The sequence below is a fragment of the Octopus bimaculoides genome, chromosome 10 (assembly GCF_046866305.1).
Source record: "Octopus bimaculoides isolate indiv1 chromosome 10, ASM4686630v1, whole genome shotgun sequence".
Classification (NCBI taxonomy): Eukaryota; Metazoa; Mollusca; class Cephalopoda; order Octopoda; family Octopodidae; genus Octopus; species Octopus bimaculoides.
In genome coordinates, this window is record NC_142937.1 from 34380268 (window position 1) to 34399082 (window position 18815).

At 35.9% G+C, this 18815-nt stretch overlaps 1 protein-coding gene across 1 annotated transcript in view; it reads right to left on the reverse strand.

Annotated features, from left to right (window-relative positions):
* Nucleotides 1-18815, reverse strand: part of LOC106877315 (cytosolic carboxypeptidase 6-like) — a 1751930-nt gene that overhangs the window by 1284627 nt on the left and 448488 nt on the right. The window contains exon 7 of the mRNA XM_052971128.2: nt 1109-1223. Within this exon, the coding sequence (XP_052827088.2) occupies nt 1109-1223 (115 nt within the window). The remainder of the gene's footprint in view (nt 1-1108; nt 1224-18815) is intronic.

The following is an 18815-nucleotide window of genomic DNA, read 5'->3' on the forward strand; positions in this document are numbered from 1 at the left end:
CAATGGTGATATTATATGGAAGAAGTCAACAATGGTTGCTGTAGGTGGTTGATTTCATATACACCACGAATATGAATATCCGAAGACATATACACCTGACAAGTGGTTGGTTATTAACTTTTATGCTTCAAGTAAATGTAACCAGTGAGTGTAGCGTCAGTGGTTTTGTGACTTGCAATAAATGTCTCTTTTAATAACAACATGCATTAGCAATTATCATTTACATTGTTTATATAAAAGGTTGTTCAGTTTAGTTCAAGAGACAAATCCATTTATACACCAATAACTTTCTGCAGTAATGTCCATTCATGATTCTGTATGCTAACTGTGTGGTACATGATTTAAATTGTTCTGTATGACAAGATGGAACAACATTTTAATGTTTAGCAACAGTATGTATGCTTAACTATGTTAGTACATTAAAGGAAACAATTTTCTATATGTAAGGGATGTCAGTAGACTGTAGGAATGCTAACATGTGAAATGATGGTCCAAAGATTATAAATTTGGCTTTGATAGTTCCAAATATCTGGGTTGATTCAGAGGCTGTTCACAAGTAATAAATCGTGTTTTAATATATGTTCTGGGTTCTTACTTGTTTAAGTTGCCTTTACCAATAAATAAATTGCTTTTAATTATTGCCTGCAATATTCAGAATGATATATATATTTATTGTCTTAACACACATATATATATATATATATATATTGGCTAACATTTCCAGCTTTTGAGTGTTAATTAGAACACTTATCAGGAAAACTGTCTCAAAAAATTTCTTTAAAACCTGTAAAAGCAGCCAAAAATATAAAGAAACATTTATAAGGTACATCACAATCTAAGAAATAAGTTTTGGCAACAGTATTTGATTCATTAACACAAGAACCCATTATTATATTGTCAATATTTCACACATCAATGGACTTTAACTGCCAAAAGAACACACACACAAAACCGCAATCTAGAGCTCAGAAGATGAAGATTTATCAGACTCTGGAGAACATCTACTTTTCTTTGTGTTATTATCTTCCACCCACACACCCCACACACATTTCATTATACATACACACAAACAACAGAATGGAAAGAATGAAAGGTATTCTAACTGTACCTGTAATTACCAACATAGACGCCATCGGGGTTCAGCATTGGTACAATTTTGAAAATTATATGCTGCCTTAAACACTTTGCAATACTATGATTGCTTACAAGGAAATCAATAAGTCCTGAAAAGGAAGAAAATTAAGGAATGTGTTAAGAAAGTCAATTAATTTGAGTCAAAAATCTTGATGAAATGAATTATGGTAAAATTGAAAGTAATTATAAGCATATTTTGTGACTAAATATTGCTATAATTACTTATACAACAACTAATGAAAACACTGTGAAAGTAATTTAATTAATTTTTTTTTTGCATCTGTTTGATACTTTATTTTATTTAATTCTACTCTTTTACTCGTTTACTTGTTTCAGTCATTTGACTGCGTCCATACTGGAGCACCGCCTTTAGTCGAGCAAATCGACCCCAAGACTATTCTTTGTAAGCCTAGTACTTATTCTATCGGACTCTTTTGCCTAACCGCTAAGTTACGGGGACATAAACACACCAGCATCAGTTGTCAAGCGATGTTGGGGAGACAAACACAGACACACAAACATGTACACACACATACATATATGTATACATATATACGACGGGCTTCTTTCAGTTTCCGTCTACCAAATCCACTCACAAGGCTTTGGTTAGTACGAGGCTATAGTAGAAGACACTTGCCCAAGGTGCCACGCAGTGGGACTGAACCCAGAACCATGTGGTTGGTAATCAAGCTGCTTACCACATAGCCACTCCTGCACCTATATATTTTGTTCTGTCTCATTTCGACACTCTGACCTTACCTACAGAAATGACTTGTTTACTTCTGAAGCCATTAATAAATAAGAATGAATAAGATTTCCAGAGTTTTCTTATCTAAGTGTGTGGTTCAAGTGTTAAAAATTTGAACAGTTCCAATGCTTTTGTTGATAATTATAATGGTTGGTGCTTTGTTAGCAGTAATATTCAACATAAAGAAAGCAAGTATATAGAAACAGATGGGGAAAAAAATTTTGTTGGTGGATTTATTAAGCTACAACACAACAAGTATGACTTTTTTAATTCAATAACTTCTTGGTGCCAGTTTGTTCCATCATGGGAAAAGGTGCAGATAGAAAAGGGAGATAGTGAGATCAAATCCTGACATATTTCTAAAAGATTAAATCAAAACTATTTATTTACATCTATTTTTACCTCCTTTTATTAACAACAAAACAAAGTCCTTCTGATTTTCTCTCTTTTGTGATTCTTACAATAAGTTTATCCAAGGACATAACAGCCTCGCTTCTCTAACAGTAGAGCAAACATCTACCATAATAAGAAAGATTTTATTAAGTAATAAAATAAGACATGTTCATCATTTATAGCCTTCCTCACTGAATTTCTAGATCACTTGAATACATACACATGACTTAGATGTCAACCAGAAATTTAGGTGAGAATACAGTTTATAAGTACATAACTTGAAGGTTAAAAACTACTATGAGCTGAACGTATAAGAATAAAATGAAAAAAAAAAACAAGAATTGATAAGCTTAATAAAGCAAAAGATATATATGTATATATAATATGTATGCATACACAGACACACACACACACACACACACACATATATATATATATATATATATATATATATATGAATACAGAGAGAGAGAGAGAGAGAGAGAGAGAGAGAGAGAGAGAGAGAGAGAGAGAAAGAGAGAAAGAGAGGAGATGAATAAATGTTTTTAGCTGGTGCCTGATGTCTGCTGAACAAACCTTAGGATTAAGGAATCATCCAAACATATGCAGAAGTAAGCAAATATCAATATGTTCTGTGGACATATACAACTTATAGTCTTTATATGGAATGCAACAACAAAAAAAAGAATCTCAAAATAAAAAAATAAAAAGCTATTCACTGGAATGTGACTGGATTTGAACTCTTTTATCTTCAGTCATCACAGTGAAATATTTCCTTGGGCAAAGCGTATAATTTTACTGTTTTATTCTGCTAATGTTACACATGGATCTTATACTGCTAATCAAAAGTTTCTCAAAAGTTAGAGATTTTCTGATCAACCATTATCGTTTCTTTATCAATATCACTGATTTTATGATTTTCTTCATATTTTGACATGGTTTAGACAGCTCTACGGAATCACATTTGACAACATCTTGAATGTGAACTGTATTAGCATTAAGGTTATTTTTGCTTTCATACAATCGTCCAGTATATACACACATATATACACATGTCTGCACACTCACAGAATTAGTGTGTGCAAATGAAAGTAGGAGAGTTTTTCTTACTGGTTGAACTAACATCAACCATTTCTGCCAATGAACACAAAAGGAAAGACTCAAAGAAGAATGTAAATAATAGTAAATAAATAGTAAGATAAATAAAATAAAACATATAAAAAAAAGATCATAACAAAATAGCTATTTCATTATTTTCAATGCTGCCAAACTTCAAACTATAATTGTGAAATATTAAGAATTTCAAGAGAATAATTGACAAATAACCATTTAAGCATGATAAAGTGGTGCTTGATCGAACTAAATAGTATTTTTCTAACATTTACAAACATCATCATGTCACTGAAAGTAGAGCTGACTGTTGTATTCCTTGTGTTTCTTCTCCGACACAACATCGCCACTCCCAACAACACAACTACTACCACTGTTGATTCACACTTGCATGAGTTTCAGTAATATCAATTAGGTGAAGAGGGTTGAAGAAAACACCAGCATGGTGGAATGTATTAAAAGGAAATGAAAGAGCACAAACACAGACTAATTTGTCAAAGATACACCATGACATAAGCAATACATTCAATAAGAAATCATGTCTGCTTTATTGTTCTAATGAAAAGGTGTGGAAGAACTGATATCACAATCAATAATTAGAGATTGTTTGAAAAGCCTAATTAGATAGCGGAGAAGGCCAATTAGTATAAGATTGTAAAGGAGTGCTATGTTATATTACTAAACATTTCAGAAAGACAGAGATAACTGTTTTCTTTCTGTGGGATATTTTAAGTTGGTTAAAGTCATTTTACAAAGGAAGAGTTAGATCCATCACTCATGAATATCTTTTCCTTTGTCTATAAAGATTTCTTCTCTGGTTGTACAAAGATTAGTTGGTAAGGGAGATTCTGTGTAGAAGTTCAGCCCTCACAATGTAAAAGCAAAATCCCTACCAAACATCAGTGTATTGGTATATTGCCTTCCAGAAATATGTCAGGATAAACATATGAAGAAAACCTTCTCTCAATAAACATGACATGGTTAATGTACTGTGACTATCAAGTAAATCTTTTCCTTTCCTTTACTTGTTTCAGTTGTTTGACTGTGGCCATGCTGGAACATTGTCTTAGAGGGTTTTTTTTTTTTTTTTAGTTGATGAAATCAATCCCAGGACTCATTTTTCATAAGCCTGGTACTTATACTATTGGTGTTATTTGCTGAACTGCTAAGTTTCAGGGATGTAACCACACCAACATTGGTTGTCAAGCAACGGTGGTGGTGGTGGTGGGGGGGCAAACACAGACACAAAGACACACTCATGTAAGTATATATATATATATATATATATATAAGATGAGCTTCTTTCAGTTTCTGTCAGCCAAATCCCCCCACAAGGTTTTGGTCAGTCCAAGGCTATAGTAGAAGACATCAGCCCAAGGTACCATGTAGTGGAACTGAACTCGGTGGTTGGGAAGCAAGCTTCTTACCATACAGCCATACCTGTGCCTTACAGGGGAAGCATTTAATTGACTATCAACAATAATAATTTAAACTACAGGATGTCCGCAAAGTCTGGGTACATAGGGATTAACTCATACTTTAAGAAATTATTATTTTTTATATTTAATTGTTTATGTTATGATTTTATTTACTCCATGTACCCAGACCTTGTGAACACCCTGTAGAGTAACAGTGCTAGCTATCTAATTGACTATTAATTTGAATAATTCACCTTTTGGTCAGAGCGAGCTATGTTCAAAGTTATTTCTAACATGAGCAACTATTTATTTACATGAAACAACATTATCCAGTGTCTTCTTTTTGAAGATGGTAAGCATGTAATTTGACAGAGGCTTTGCTATTATTTCAAGCAAATTAAGCAACCATATACAGGTTCTGTCATTGGCCCATATAGCTAGAATCAGTTAGAGTGGTGGAACACATCCACTACTAAGTTATATTCACTATTCAGACAACAATCTAATAAAATACTTAGCAATTTTACAAAGTTATTGCTGTTTAGAATGGTAATTTCTTAGCCCTGTGGGACTCACTGACATTTTTGTGGACTGAAGCATCTGATAATTAAGTATCTAGGCCATAGACACAACACAAATCCATGAACTGTCTGCTAAACTATCAATGCATCACTGTCCACACTTTTATCACATATTGATAGTGTGAAAAAAGAACTCAATTGTGTGATCACTAAAGAAGGGTTTTATTATGACATGCTGCTAAACATTATCAAAAGTTAGTTTAAAGACTTTCTATGTAAAAGTATCGCCACTAAATAAAAGCTAAAAACTATTCTCCATGACAATAGCATCTCCAGGCTAGTTTTTGTGTCAGCATTAAGCTTGCCATAGATTTACTTCTAACAACTCCATATGGTGAGAGTCACTATATCTTTCTCTCTCTGTCTATCTATCTCACTCTCTTCCTCTCTCTCTCTCTCTCTCTCTGTTACATTTTGGTATACATATTTGGACATTTAGCTCTCAATTAATGCTACAAATTCACCTGAAATATTTCAGCCATGTTTTAAGACCTTCTTTTTTTTTTTTAGCCAATCTGAAAGTTAAAAAGTTTTTTTTTTTTTTCCTAACTCTCATCTACATTCATATCAAGATGGACAGTTTATATAACAAGTTAATCACACCTACCCCAGGATACACATACTGCTGTGCAAAGCTAAATACGTACAAAAAACCCCCCAAAAACAGTCATTCATTCTCCAATAAGTAATATCTGAAATGCTTTTTAAAGTATCTATTCCTAGTGAACCAATAAAATAAGCAATGGCATTCTTGAATAAATCATAGAGTGGCACTAATACACACACACACACACACACACACACACACACACACACACACACACACACACACACACACACACACACACATACACATGCATGCACAGATATGCTTTCAAATTTTCTGGTTGTCTCCATGAACTTTTTGTCCAAATATATTCTGCAATTATGTATTTTAATGTGTTCTGAGAACCACAGCAGAAATGAATTGAACGAATCAGTTTGTGTGTGGTATAGTGTGGTGTGTGTGTGTGTGTGTGTGTGTGTGTGTGTGTGTGTGTGTGTGTGTGCGAAGTCAATGCTGAGAGGTATTTCTGTGTGCAATGCAGGTATGTCTAAATCTAAGCATGTGTGCATACATTATTGCATAAATGATGTGCTCACAGTGTCGATGACAACAACAACAATAACAACAACAGCAGCAGCACCAATAATAAAGAAGTGATAAACACAGTTTTAGAAATAAGGAAAATATTAACAAAACAAGATTTTTGCAACAATTCCAACCTACCACAATAAGTACTTACATGATGATGTGAATATTATACTACATTCGTCATCACCGTAATGTCATTGACTTATGTATTGCATCATTTGGTTACCATTAAACATATTGCCTACTACCCTCTGTGCCTTTCATACTCACATATGTATGTATTTATGTGTATATATATATATATATATATATATATGTGTGTGTGTACATACACACACACACACATATATATATATGTATGTATGTATATATATACATGTATGTGTACATCTATATATTTATATATATATATATATGAATACAGATGTGTATGTATGTGTGTGTATATATATATATATATATATACATGTGTGTATCTATGTATATGACTATAATTCATGTATTGGCCACAGTTATTGTGTACTAGCAAAGCAATGGCACCCTGCTTTGTCTGAGAGGGTGGAAGCTAATATACATTATTCTATATACATACATATATAGAAACACACACACACACACACACACACACACTATAAACAGAAGTAGATTACACTTACACACAGACTATATATATATCAATATATATCATCATCATCATTTAACACCTGCTTTCCATGCTGACATGGGTTAAACAGCTTGACTGGAACTGGTAAGCTGGAGAGGTGCACCATGTTCCAGTCTGAATTTGGCTTAGTTTCTATGGCTTGATGCCTTCCTAATGCCAACCACTCTGAGAGTGTAGTAGGTGCTTTTTATGTATCACGAGCATGGATGCTGTAATATGTCACCAGCCCTGGCCACAACTACAATTTCACTTGGCTCGACGAGTCTTCTCAAGTACAGCAAATCACTAAATGTCATGCTCACTTGTCATCACCTCCTTGAGACCCCACATTCGAAGATCATGCTTCACCACTTGCCCCATGTCTTCATGGGTTTATCTCTTCCACAGAGTCCCTCCACAATTAGAGATTGGCACTTCTTTATACAGCAGCTTTCATCCATACACATCACATGACCATACCAGTGTAGACATCTCTCTTGCACACCACATCTGATGTCTCTTATGCCCAATTTTTCTTTCAAGATGCTTACACTCTGTCAAGCTCTCTGGGCTTTGCCCTGCCTGTTCTTATTCTAGTAGCTATGCTCTTGGAGTTTCCCTCTCCACTGCTGATTTGGTCACCTAGGCAGCGAATGCTATTAACTACTTCTAGGCACCCCTCTTCACATTTGATGGAGTCTATTTTCTGTATATTTCTAGTATTTACTGTACCTCTGCATCTGCCTCACACAAAGACTATTTTCCCTGTAACCATCCTCTGAAATTGCTGCACCTCTTATGTCCGTAGCTTGCACTGGATACACCTTATGCAGTTTCTACCTACACATTTTCTACATATCGAGCAGGGCTATCTATCTGAAGGGAAATGTGATTTTTCAGATTTCTTACTAACTAAGACTTTGATTTTCACTAAATTAACTCTAAGACTCATTGATTCCAGACCTTGTTTCCACTCCTGAAATTTTTCCCCAGTTGGGGTAGTGATTCAGATACATGAACGAGGTCATCTGCATAAAGGAGTTCTAATGGTGCTTGGAGGACTATGATGAACAAGAGGGGATTGAGGACTGATCTTTGGTGGACTCTTACATGTATGCTGAATTCATAGCTATACTCATTGCCATGCCTCACCTCACTGACTGTCCCTGCACATATCTTGTACAGCTCTCACCTGCCACTTTTATATCCATGTTTCTGTAATGACCACCAGATAAGGGAGCAGGGGACTCTGTTAAATGCTTTCTGCATGTCAACAAACTATTATAAATATATATATATATAGACATACACACACACACACACACACACACACACACACACACACACACACACACACACACACACATATATGTATGTACATATAAATATGTACTGTTTTACTCTTTTACTTGTTTCAGTCATTTGACTGTGGCCATGCTGGAGCACCACCTTTAGCCGAGAAAATCGACGCCAGGACTTATTCTATCGGTCTCTTTTGCCGAACCGCTAGGTTACGAGACGTAAACACACCACCATCGGTTGTCAAACGATGTTGGGGGGACAAACACAAACACATAAATAACATACACACACACACACATATATATACATATACATATATACGACAGGCTTCTTTGAGTTTCTATCTACCAAATCCACTCACAAGGCTTTGTATATATACACACAGGGTGTTTCAAAAAGAATGACCCAATTTAAACATTATGTTTTTGAAATTGTGAGCATCTAGCGATTGAAAGGTGTGTGGCTGAAATTGGTGTGGTCTACAGTTTTGGTGTTAGGAAGAGAATGCAGCCATAAAGACAATTCCAAGGTAGACATTGTTCAATCCAAGCTGTAGTCCTCCAGCTGGCCACACCCTGTTAAACCTTTTAACCTGTGCCAGCATGGTGCTGGATGTCATAACAATGGTGAGTACACACCTATAGATCTGTCTATATGAGAGATCTCTTAAACAAGAGATAGAGAAACAGAGATAGCAAGTTAGAGTGAAGAATAAGGAGTGAGACCAAAATTCATGAGAAAGAATGAGACATAATGAATATGAATGACATTTAGAATCTTTACTATTATCTAAATTTGTAAACATTTAGTAAATTTTTTTTACAGAATGCTGCATATTTTATGTTTGTATGTCTAAATGTGCATGTATCTACCCAAGCATTCCCGTGTGTGTGTGTGTGTGTGTGTGTGAGGATGTGCATGTGTATTAGTGCTTATGGATGTCATCTTTCTTGAATGCATTGTATGTATGTACATTTGTGTGTTCTTGCATGTAAGGTTCTGCAAGTCATTTTCGTTTTCTTTGCCACCAGAAATGGCAACTATTTTTTTTTTTTTTTGTAATATGTTGGTATATTAATGAACAAAAATTCTTCTGCTTTCAAGCTTCTAGGCGTCAGATTCCCTTCAAATTTTTTCAAGCACAAGCGTTTATGTCTAAAAGTACATATGAATTATTTTGTTACAAAAGTGTGTAATCTCGTCTAAAAACAGGGAACACACATACAAACATATTTTGAATTTTATTATTATATAGAATCATAAGGCATTATGTTTTTGAAACTGTGAGCATCCAGCGATTGAAAAGTGTGTGGCTGAAAGGTGTGTGGCAGAATCATTACCATGTTAGGCAAAATGCTTCATGGCATTTCATCTGTCTATACGATCTGAGTTCAAATTCAATTGAGGTTGACTTTGACTTTCATCCTTTTGGGGGTCAATAAATTAAATACCAGTTGAGTACTGGGGTCGATGTAATTAGCTTAACCTCTCCCACCAAATTTCAAGCCATATGTCTATAGTAGAGAGGATTATTATATAGACTCTACATTATGCAGTGAGGTACATCATGATAGTTAACATTTAATTACACATTTCCTTATCCATGTGTTGGTTCAAATAAACTAAAACAATAACCTAATTTTACTGATACACAATATTTTGTTTATATCATTCATTTTATATATATATATATATATATATATATAATATGTGACAATTAGTTGGTTGTCATAACAAAACTCAGAGTTTCGGATGATGGGCCTGAAGTCTGCTCTGGCATCTCATCAGTTATTAAGACAAATGCTATGAAAAAAAAACCGTTGAATAAAGGGAAATTACTCCAATAGGCATGGCGAAAGTAATACTTCATTCATAGAATCCGCATATACACACATATACACGTACACATACGCGCGCGCACACACACACACACACATGTATGTATTTGTTTGCACATGCGGATTCTATAAATGAAGTATTACTTTCCCCATGCCTATTGGGGTAAATTCTCTTTATTCAACGGTTTTTTTTTCATAGTGTTTGTCTTAATAACTGATGAAATGCCAGAGCAGACTTCAGGCCCAGCATCTGAAACTGAGTTTTATTATGAGAACCAACTAATTGTCACATATTATATTTATAAATAAATTCTTCTATTTTACATAATATCGAGGGCTCATTCATTCTTTTGTTGAATGGTGTTTTTTACATACCATATATATATATAATACTTTGCTACTCTAGGCACAAGGCCCAAAATTTTTGGGGAGGGGGCCAGTTGATTAGATCAGCCCAAGTAGACCACTGGTACTTAATTCATCGACCCCAAAAGGATGGAAGGCAAAGTCAACCTCGGCGGAATTTGAACTCAGAACGTAAAGACAGACGAAATGCTGCTAAGCATTTTGCCAGGTGTGCTAACGTTTCTTATTTCTTTACTACCCACAAGGGGCTACACACAGAGGGGACAAACAAGGACAGACAAATGGATTTAGTCGATTATATCGACCCCAGTGCGTAACTGGTACTTATTTAATCAACCCTGAAAGGGTGAAAGGCAAAGTTGACCTTGGTGGAATCTGAACTCAGAACGTAGCAGCAGATGACAAACTGCTAAGCATTACGCCCGGCATACTAACATTTCTGCCAGCTCACCACCTTCCATATATATATAATTAAAATATAAAAGACACTCACACCTGTATGTATATACAGGTATTGCGGTAAAAGTACAGGTACATAATTACAGAGATAAAAGAAAGGGGTAAAGGCCCTTCCTGAGTCATACAAATTCTTAAGGCTAGTTTCCTGGTTTCCATGGCATATGTATTCTCGATCTGGACAGGATGCTGGTCCATCACAGGATTACTCATTTTTGCCAGCTGAGTAGACTCGAACAATGTAAAATGAAGTGTTTTGCTCCAGAACACATGTCACCTTCTCCAGGAATCCAAACCACAATCTTACAATCCTTAGTCCAACATTCTAATCACTAAGCCAAACTCCAAGCACATAATTACATACATATTCACATATATATATATACAGACTTATATGCACACATATACATAAAGACGAGGGAACCCGTGGAAGAGGTAGGCCCAGGAAGACCTGGGCTGAGGTGGTGAGGCAAGACCTTCGAACATTGGGCCTCACCGAGGCAATGACTACTGACCGAGACCTTTGGAAATATGCTGTGCGTGAGAAGACCCGGCAAGCCAAGTGAGATCGTTGCCAGTGCCCCTGGACTGGCTCTTGTGCGGGTGGCACATAAGATGTACCATCCTGAGCGTGACCGTTTTCGTGCGGGTGACACGTAAAAGCACCCACTACACTCTCTGAGTGGTTGGCGTTAGGAAGGGAATCCAGCTGTAGAAACTCTGCCAAATTAGATTGGAGCCTGGTGTAGCCATCCGGTTGCATCAGTCCTCAGTCAAATCGTCCAACCCATGCTAGCATGGAAAGCGGACGTTAAACGATGATGATGATGATGATGATATATATATATATATATATATGCACACAAACACATATAAAAACGTACATGAATATGTTTGTAGTTCACATTCGCAAATTTATTACTTTGGACATGTATGTGTAAAATTTTATATATAAGAGAACTAACAAACGAACCAACCAACTAACCAACCAGCCAGCCAGCCAGCCAATCAACACCCACCTACACACAGACAGGCAGATATCTCTAAAAACAAATAAAAATTAACAAGTTCCAGAGTAGAAATTTCTATAGCTTGAACTTAAATTTCCATATTCTTACTCACCTTGGAAATTTTTTTTACAATAAACAGAAAATCTGCTCTAAGAATCTTGGAAATAGTATTTAGTCTGTTGCTAAATAAAAAGAAATTCAGTATTATGTCTTTTAACCTTTATCATTTTTGTTGTTGTTGTTGATTACCTCTATTGTACTAGTTTGCTGGCTTACTATGTATGTGTGTGCATGTGTATATGTCTATCTGTTTGTATGTACATATAGATAGACAGACAGATAGACAGACAGACAGACAGACAGACAGACAGATAGATAGATAGATAGATAGATAGATAGGTAGATAGACAGAAAAAAAGATAAATAAATAGATAGATAAATAAAAAGATAGAAAGATTGATTGATTTTGTAGTATGTCTGTTATCAGTATCTATGGCACAATTATTTCAAAAGGTTAATCACATTTTTGCTTAACCAGTTACAGTTTGTTTTTGGGTAGAAGTAACAGTTGACTTTGGCACATACATTGTATCAAACACCAAAGAATATAACGGCGTTGTATTTTTATTATAATATGTGAGGTTTACAACCATATGAATTTATGCCCATTCTCACAGAATGGCAGCACTGTGAGTTGGTACCTTCTGTCATCTCTAGAGCCAACAAGCGTCTTGATAGAGAAACAGGTAAAGGGAAACTGCTAAGAAACTTGTCATTTACATGTTGGGGATGTGTGCAAATTATTGTCATAATTAGCACAAGTTGAGCAAAATACAATGACATTGATTGTCATTGAACAAGTAAAATATGATATACATATATTCATAGATACACCCAAATACACACAAGCATATCTGTGTGTATGTATATGTGTGTGTGTGTGTGTGTGTGTGTGTGTGTGTGTGTGTGTGTATAAAGGTCAGATCCAATGATTAAGGTGTAAGTGGACATGTAATGTTAGAATGTATGGATGATTGAACACAGATGGACAGAGAAAAAACAACTGGACTTTGAGGTATCAGCTATAGTGTGCAAGCAAAGAAATCAAACCAGTTTGGACATGTGATGCACATGGAGAGTGACAATTTGGTAAAGAAGTGCCAAGTGACCAAAGTGGAAGAAACCTGCAGAAGCAGATGATTGCGAGGATTATAGAAAAAAAGTGGAGAAAGCTAATTGGTAGATCTTGACCCCACCTCTACCTCCCCACCCACCCATAAAGAGCATGATGAACAATCACACTAATTAGTGTGATGCTTTGTAAGAGAAGACTTATTCAAACTGTACAAGTAAGGGGGAAAACGATGTAGAAATGAGGAAAAGTGATGATGATGATGACTATGTGGATGGTGTATGATTACATTCACCATAGAATTATACAATATGCATGTATGTAAAATGTATGCTAATAGACACAGACATGTGCTAGTATATATGTGCACATGTGTATGTGTGTTTTGGATGTTGGAGTATCTATGTATGTGTTGTAAATGTAGTATTAACACACAAAACAGTTACCTGGCTTCAGGATATTGTCTTCGAGATATTGACTGTAGGTTACTGTTTTAGGGCTATTGTCTTCAGAACGCACTAAACAACTAAAATGAAGTTGACATTTTTTGAAATCAGTTCCAGAGAGAGCGGAGGGAGAGGAAACATATGTACGTATGCATACAGACACACATTTACGCACAAACAAGTGTGCATGTGTATGCACTTATGCATATATGTCAAACTTTATATGCACACAATAAAAGTAAATTAGATGCAGGTACATACACATCATTAAATATTTTATTAAGATATTGCTTTGTTTCCCCCCACCCCTCCCCATCACCACCACTACCATCGCTACCATCATTACCACCAGCATCATCATAGTTTGCTATATTTAAATCAATATCTAGAATGAATTACTGATTTAACACACGGAGACTACTGGATTTGAATTGTAACCCCTAAGGCAACTATTGTTTTATGAGACCTTTGGAAATATGCTGTGCGTGAGAAGACCCGGCAAGCCAAGTGAGACCTAAATTCCAAGGCCTCTGCCAGGGGTGTAGCCAGCCCACTCATGTGTACCTTCCTTCATTGGACACTAAACTTCGCTTTCGAAGACCTGCTGAGGCAAGTGAAATCGAACTAAGTTCGATGACTGGCACCCATGCCAACGTCGTCTCCTTCATTGGACACAAAACTCGGCTTGCGAAGACCTGTTGGGGCAAGCAAAAGCGAAATCGTGATAGCACCTGTACCCAGTGTCGCCTTCCTGGCACTTGTGCCAGTGGCACGTGTAAAGACATTTGAGCAAGATCATTGCCAGTGCTGCTGGACTGGCTCCTGTGCAGGTGGCACATAAAATACACCATTTGAGCATGGCCATTGCGAGTACCGCCTGACTGGCCTTTGTGCCGGTGGCACGTAAAAGCACCCACTACACTCTCAGAGTGGTTGGCGTTAGGAAAGGCATCCAGCTGTAGAAACTCTGCCAAATCATATTGGAGCCTGGTGTAACCATCTGGATCACCAGTCCTCAGTCAAATCGTCCAACCCATGCTAGCATGGAAAGCGGATGTTAAACGATGATGATGATGGTTATCATCTGCAACAATTTTGGCTTAGTCATTGAGAGGTTGCGTCTATGTACGAAGATGTGTGTGTATGTGTGTGTGTGTGTGTGTGTGTGTGTGTGTAAGAGAGACAGAGATGGAGAGAGATGTAGAGAGAGGTACTGCAGAGAGCTATAGACTGTATATAAGTTATGCACCTGTGCATAGATACCTCTGTGTATGTATGTATGTATGTATGTGTGTCATGGATTGACGAATGCATTTTTCTGAATAGCAGCTGTAGTAAAGTCATTTAGCTACATTCACCTCACTCCAATCATCCTCTCCCTTCCTCTTCAAACAGAACCCTCCCCACCCCACCGTCCAGTACAATTTTACAAGTTATAAGGTAATGTATATTAAATGAATTCTTTAATTACATACATTTCAACACTACATGGAATATACATTTGATGAATATTAATATTTATATTGATATGAGTGTAAATGAATTTATAATATTACAACATATTACTAATAATGAAACGTGTGTTTCTTCAGAAAATGTCTCAGGTGTGCTGAATGAAGAACCATCTCAGACATTTTAATTGCCTAACACCTGATGTGTGTGTGTGTGTGTGTGTGTGTGTGTGTGTGTGTGTGTGTGTGTGTATGTGTGAAGTATCATTTGCTTCCCATTGAGCACACATAACAGAATTTATTCCTTTATTGCCCATAGAGGGCTAAACATAGAGGGGACAAACAAAGGGATTGAGTCGATTACATCAATCCCAGTGCGTAACTGGTACTTATTTAATCGACCCCGAAAGGATGAAAGGCAAAGTCGACCCCGGCGGAATTTGAACTCAGAACTAACGGCAGATGAAATACCGCTAAGCATTTTGCCTGGCGTGTTAACAAATCTGCCAGCTCGCCACACACATAAGAGAATATAAACATTGTTTCCTCATTGCTTCTCTTTTGATGCTTTTACACACACGCACACATTTTTTTCCATATATAGATACACATACCTGAGAGAAAAAAGTTATATAGAGATATACATAAACGTAGTAACATTCCCACCAGACTCCCACTGTAGCACACAGATTTGCAGAGAGACTTGCACATGAACAAACATATATATGTTGATGCACAGGGGCACACAGTTTCTTTCTTCTTTGTGGCATTAGTTTGAAGAACAATGCTTATTGACTTCCTTGTCATGTACCATTTGCTTTTCATGGAGCAGACATAGCAGAATACAAACATTGTTTCCTCATTGCCTCTCACCTGGAGTTTTCTAGAAGACATAACGATGTTGGCTACAAGCAGGACAGTTCACTGTAATTGTGAAGAACTTCAGAGCATCAAGACCTAGAACAAATACTGCAAAGCATTTTTGCCCAGTCTTCTTATAATTCCATCAATCCACCACCTGGCATTGGTGCTGTTTTATCAATTGCAAGGAACAAAATTGGCATAGGTGAAATTTGAACACATATCATAAGCAGTGAGGAAAAATGTCACTTGGTATTTGGTTTCTTACTCTAATTATTGTGCCAATATGATGCTTTAGACAGACTGATATATCCACTGATACATATGTATATATACACACACATATTGAATATAAATATCTCCACTGATAAATACACACACACACACACACACACACACACACACACAACCTCTATTGACCTCTATTGTAAGTCTCTGCCACTACTTTAGAAATTCTTCGACAATTCTTCATCTGTAATTTTACTTAAGTACTCCAGTATACACACCAATGTTTTCCTACACACACACACATATGCAGGGACATACATTGACAGAGAAACACATACAAACACTTATGTTGGGATGCACACAGACACATGCACGAATGTAAGGATGTACAGTCACAAGTATACACACCTCAATCTAGAGAGTTAATTTTTTTGTCTAGTTACCTATTCATCTCACTGATCAACACACAGTCCCACACCAACACACGCAATCCCAAAGATGACTTTCTTTTATATATATATATATATATATATATATATATATATATATATATATTACTTTAGTTATTTAAATTTTCTTAATACTATTTTTGAAATGTTTTTCATATTTTTCTTTTAGAAATTTCACAATTCCCATATTACAGTATACATAGATTGTGTGTGTATACATACATACATACATATATATATATACATGTATATATATATATATATATATATATATATATATATATATATATATATATATATATATATATATATATATATATGTGTGTGTATATATATATATATATATGTGTGTGTATATATATATATATATATATATATATATATATATATATACACATATATACACATATATATATACATATATATATATATATATATATATATATATATATATATATATATATATATATATATATATACATATATATATATTACACACACATACACATGTACATACACTTACACTCATACACAAACTGAAAGTAAAATAAAAAAAAAACATCTCAATGGAATGGAAATCAATAAGATTTTGACAAGTTTATCGGAGCATTGCTATCAGTCAAAAAGGCGCCAATATTGTCAGATTTAACCATTAAGTTGATAGTTGTAATGTCAATTACAACATCGTGCCACCCCACTTCTCTCCCTCTCCCCCAAAAACCTCCCCGAATCTTACCTACCCTCTCTCCTCCTACCTTCACCAAACTAACAACAACAACAACAACAAAACAGGCTCAGATCAATTTCTCTTTCTTTTCTCTGGCGGAAAGCAAAAACACCACGAGGATAAACAACAGACCTATACGTATGTATAAGACCGTATAAATGTAAAAAGCATAAATGAATACATATATATAAATCGACAGTAGCACTTAAGTTAAATTCATAGCAAAATGTGATTGACACAGGACACTTTAGATGACAGAAGGAGGTAAAGCTGATTAAGCTTAAGCTTTTGGGATCTGGAAAGTTTCATAATGATAATTTGAAATTATATGTGTAGAACTTTTATACATGCATACATATGTAGCTATACATGAATTATATAACATACATACACAAGGTGCATACATGTGTGTGTGTATGTGTGTGTGTACATAAAAATATACAAATATAAATATGCAGACATGTGCACATATAAATAAAGTGAGCATGCTCTGCTGGATGTGTGATGCTAGTGTGCTTGAATGATGGAGTACGAATGAGTTGAGTGAGAGAGGGAGAGGGAGAGAAACTGAATACAGGAAGAATGAGGTGTGGTGTGAAAGATAGAAGACTGCATTAGTGTGGACATGTGATATGGTGCTATGTATGGTGGAAGAAAGTTGTATAAGGAAGAAGCACATGTTCCAAGTGAATGGAATACGTTGAAGAGTGGAACTGATGATGACTTGGGATGAAAGAGTGAAGATAAATTTGAAATTGTGGCATCTTACGGAGGAGATGCCAAGACATGTTATGGGTTAGTTACAAATAGTGTATAGAAGAAGAACTAACCATTCATATGGGCATGGCTGTGTGGTAAGAAGCTTGCTTCCCAACCACATGGCTCCGGGTTCAGTCCCACTATAGATCACCTTGGGCAACTGTCTTCTGCTATAGCCTTGGGCCAACCAAAGCCTTGTGAGTGGATTTGGTAGATGGAAACTGAAAGAAGCCCATCGTATATATGTATGTATATTTTTGTGTGTTTGTCCCCCATCATTGCTTGACAACCAACATTGGTGTGTTTACGTCCCCATAACCTAGCGGTCCAGTAAAAGAGACTGATAGAATAAGTACTAGGCTTACAAAGAATAAGTCCTTTAGGCAATTTGTTCGACAAAAGACGGTCTTCTCAACAGTGACTGACACAAACTGATAGCAGCTGACCAGGTCCCAGTATTCATTGGTCAGTATTTATTTATTTATGTAAATGAGTGTTACTGTCATGTAAATGATGTCCTTTGTCACCAACCTTCTATGAAAATATGTCTGGCCAGGAAGAAATATTGCCTTACTTGGAGACAAGATGGGGGTTGGCAACAGAAGTGCCATCTAACTGTAGAAAGTCT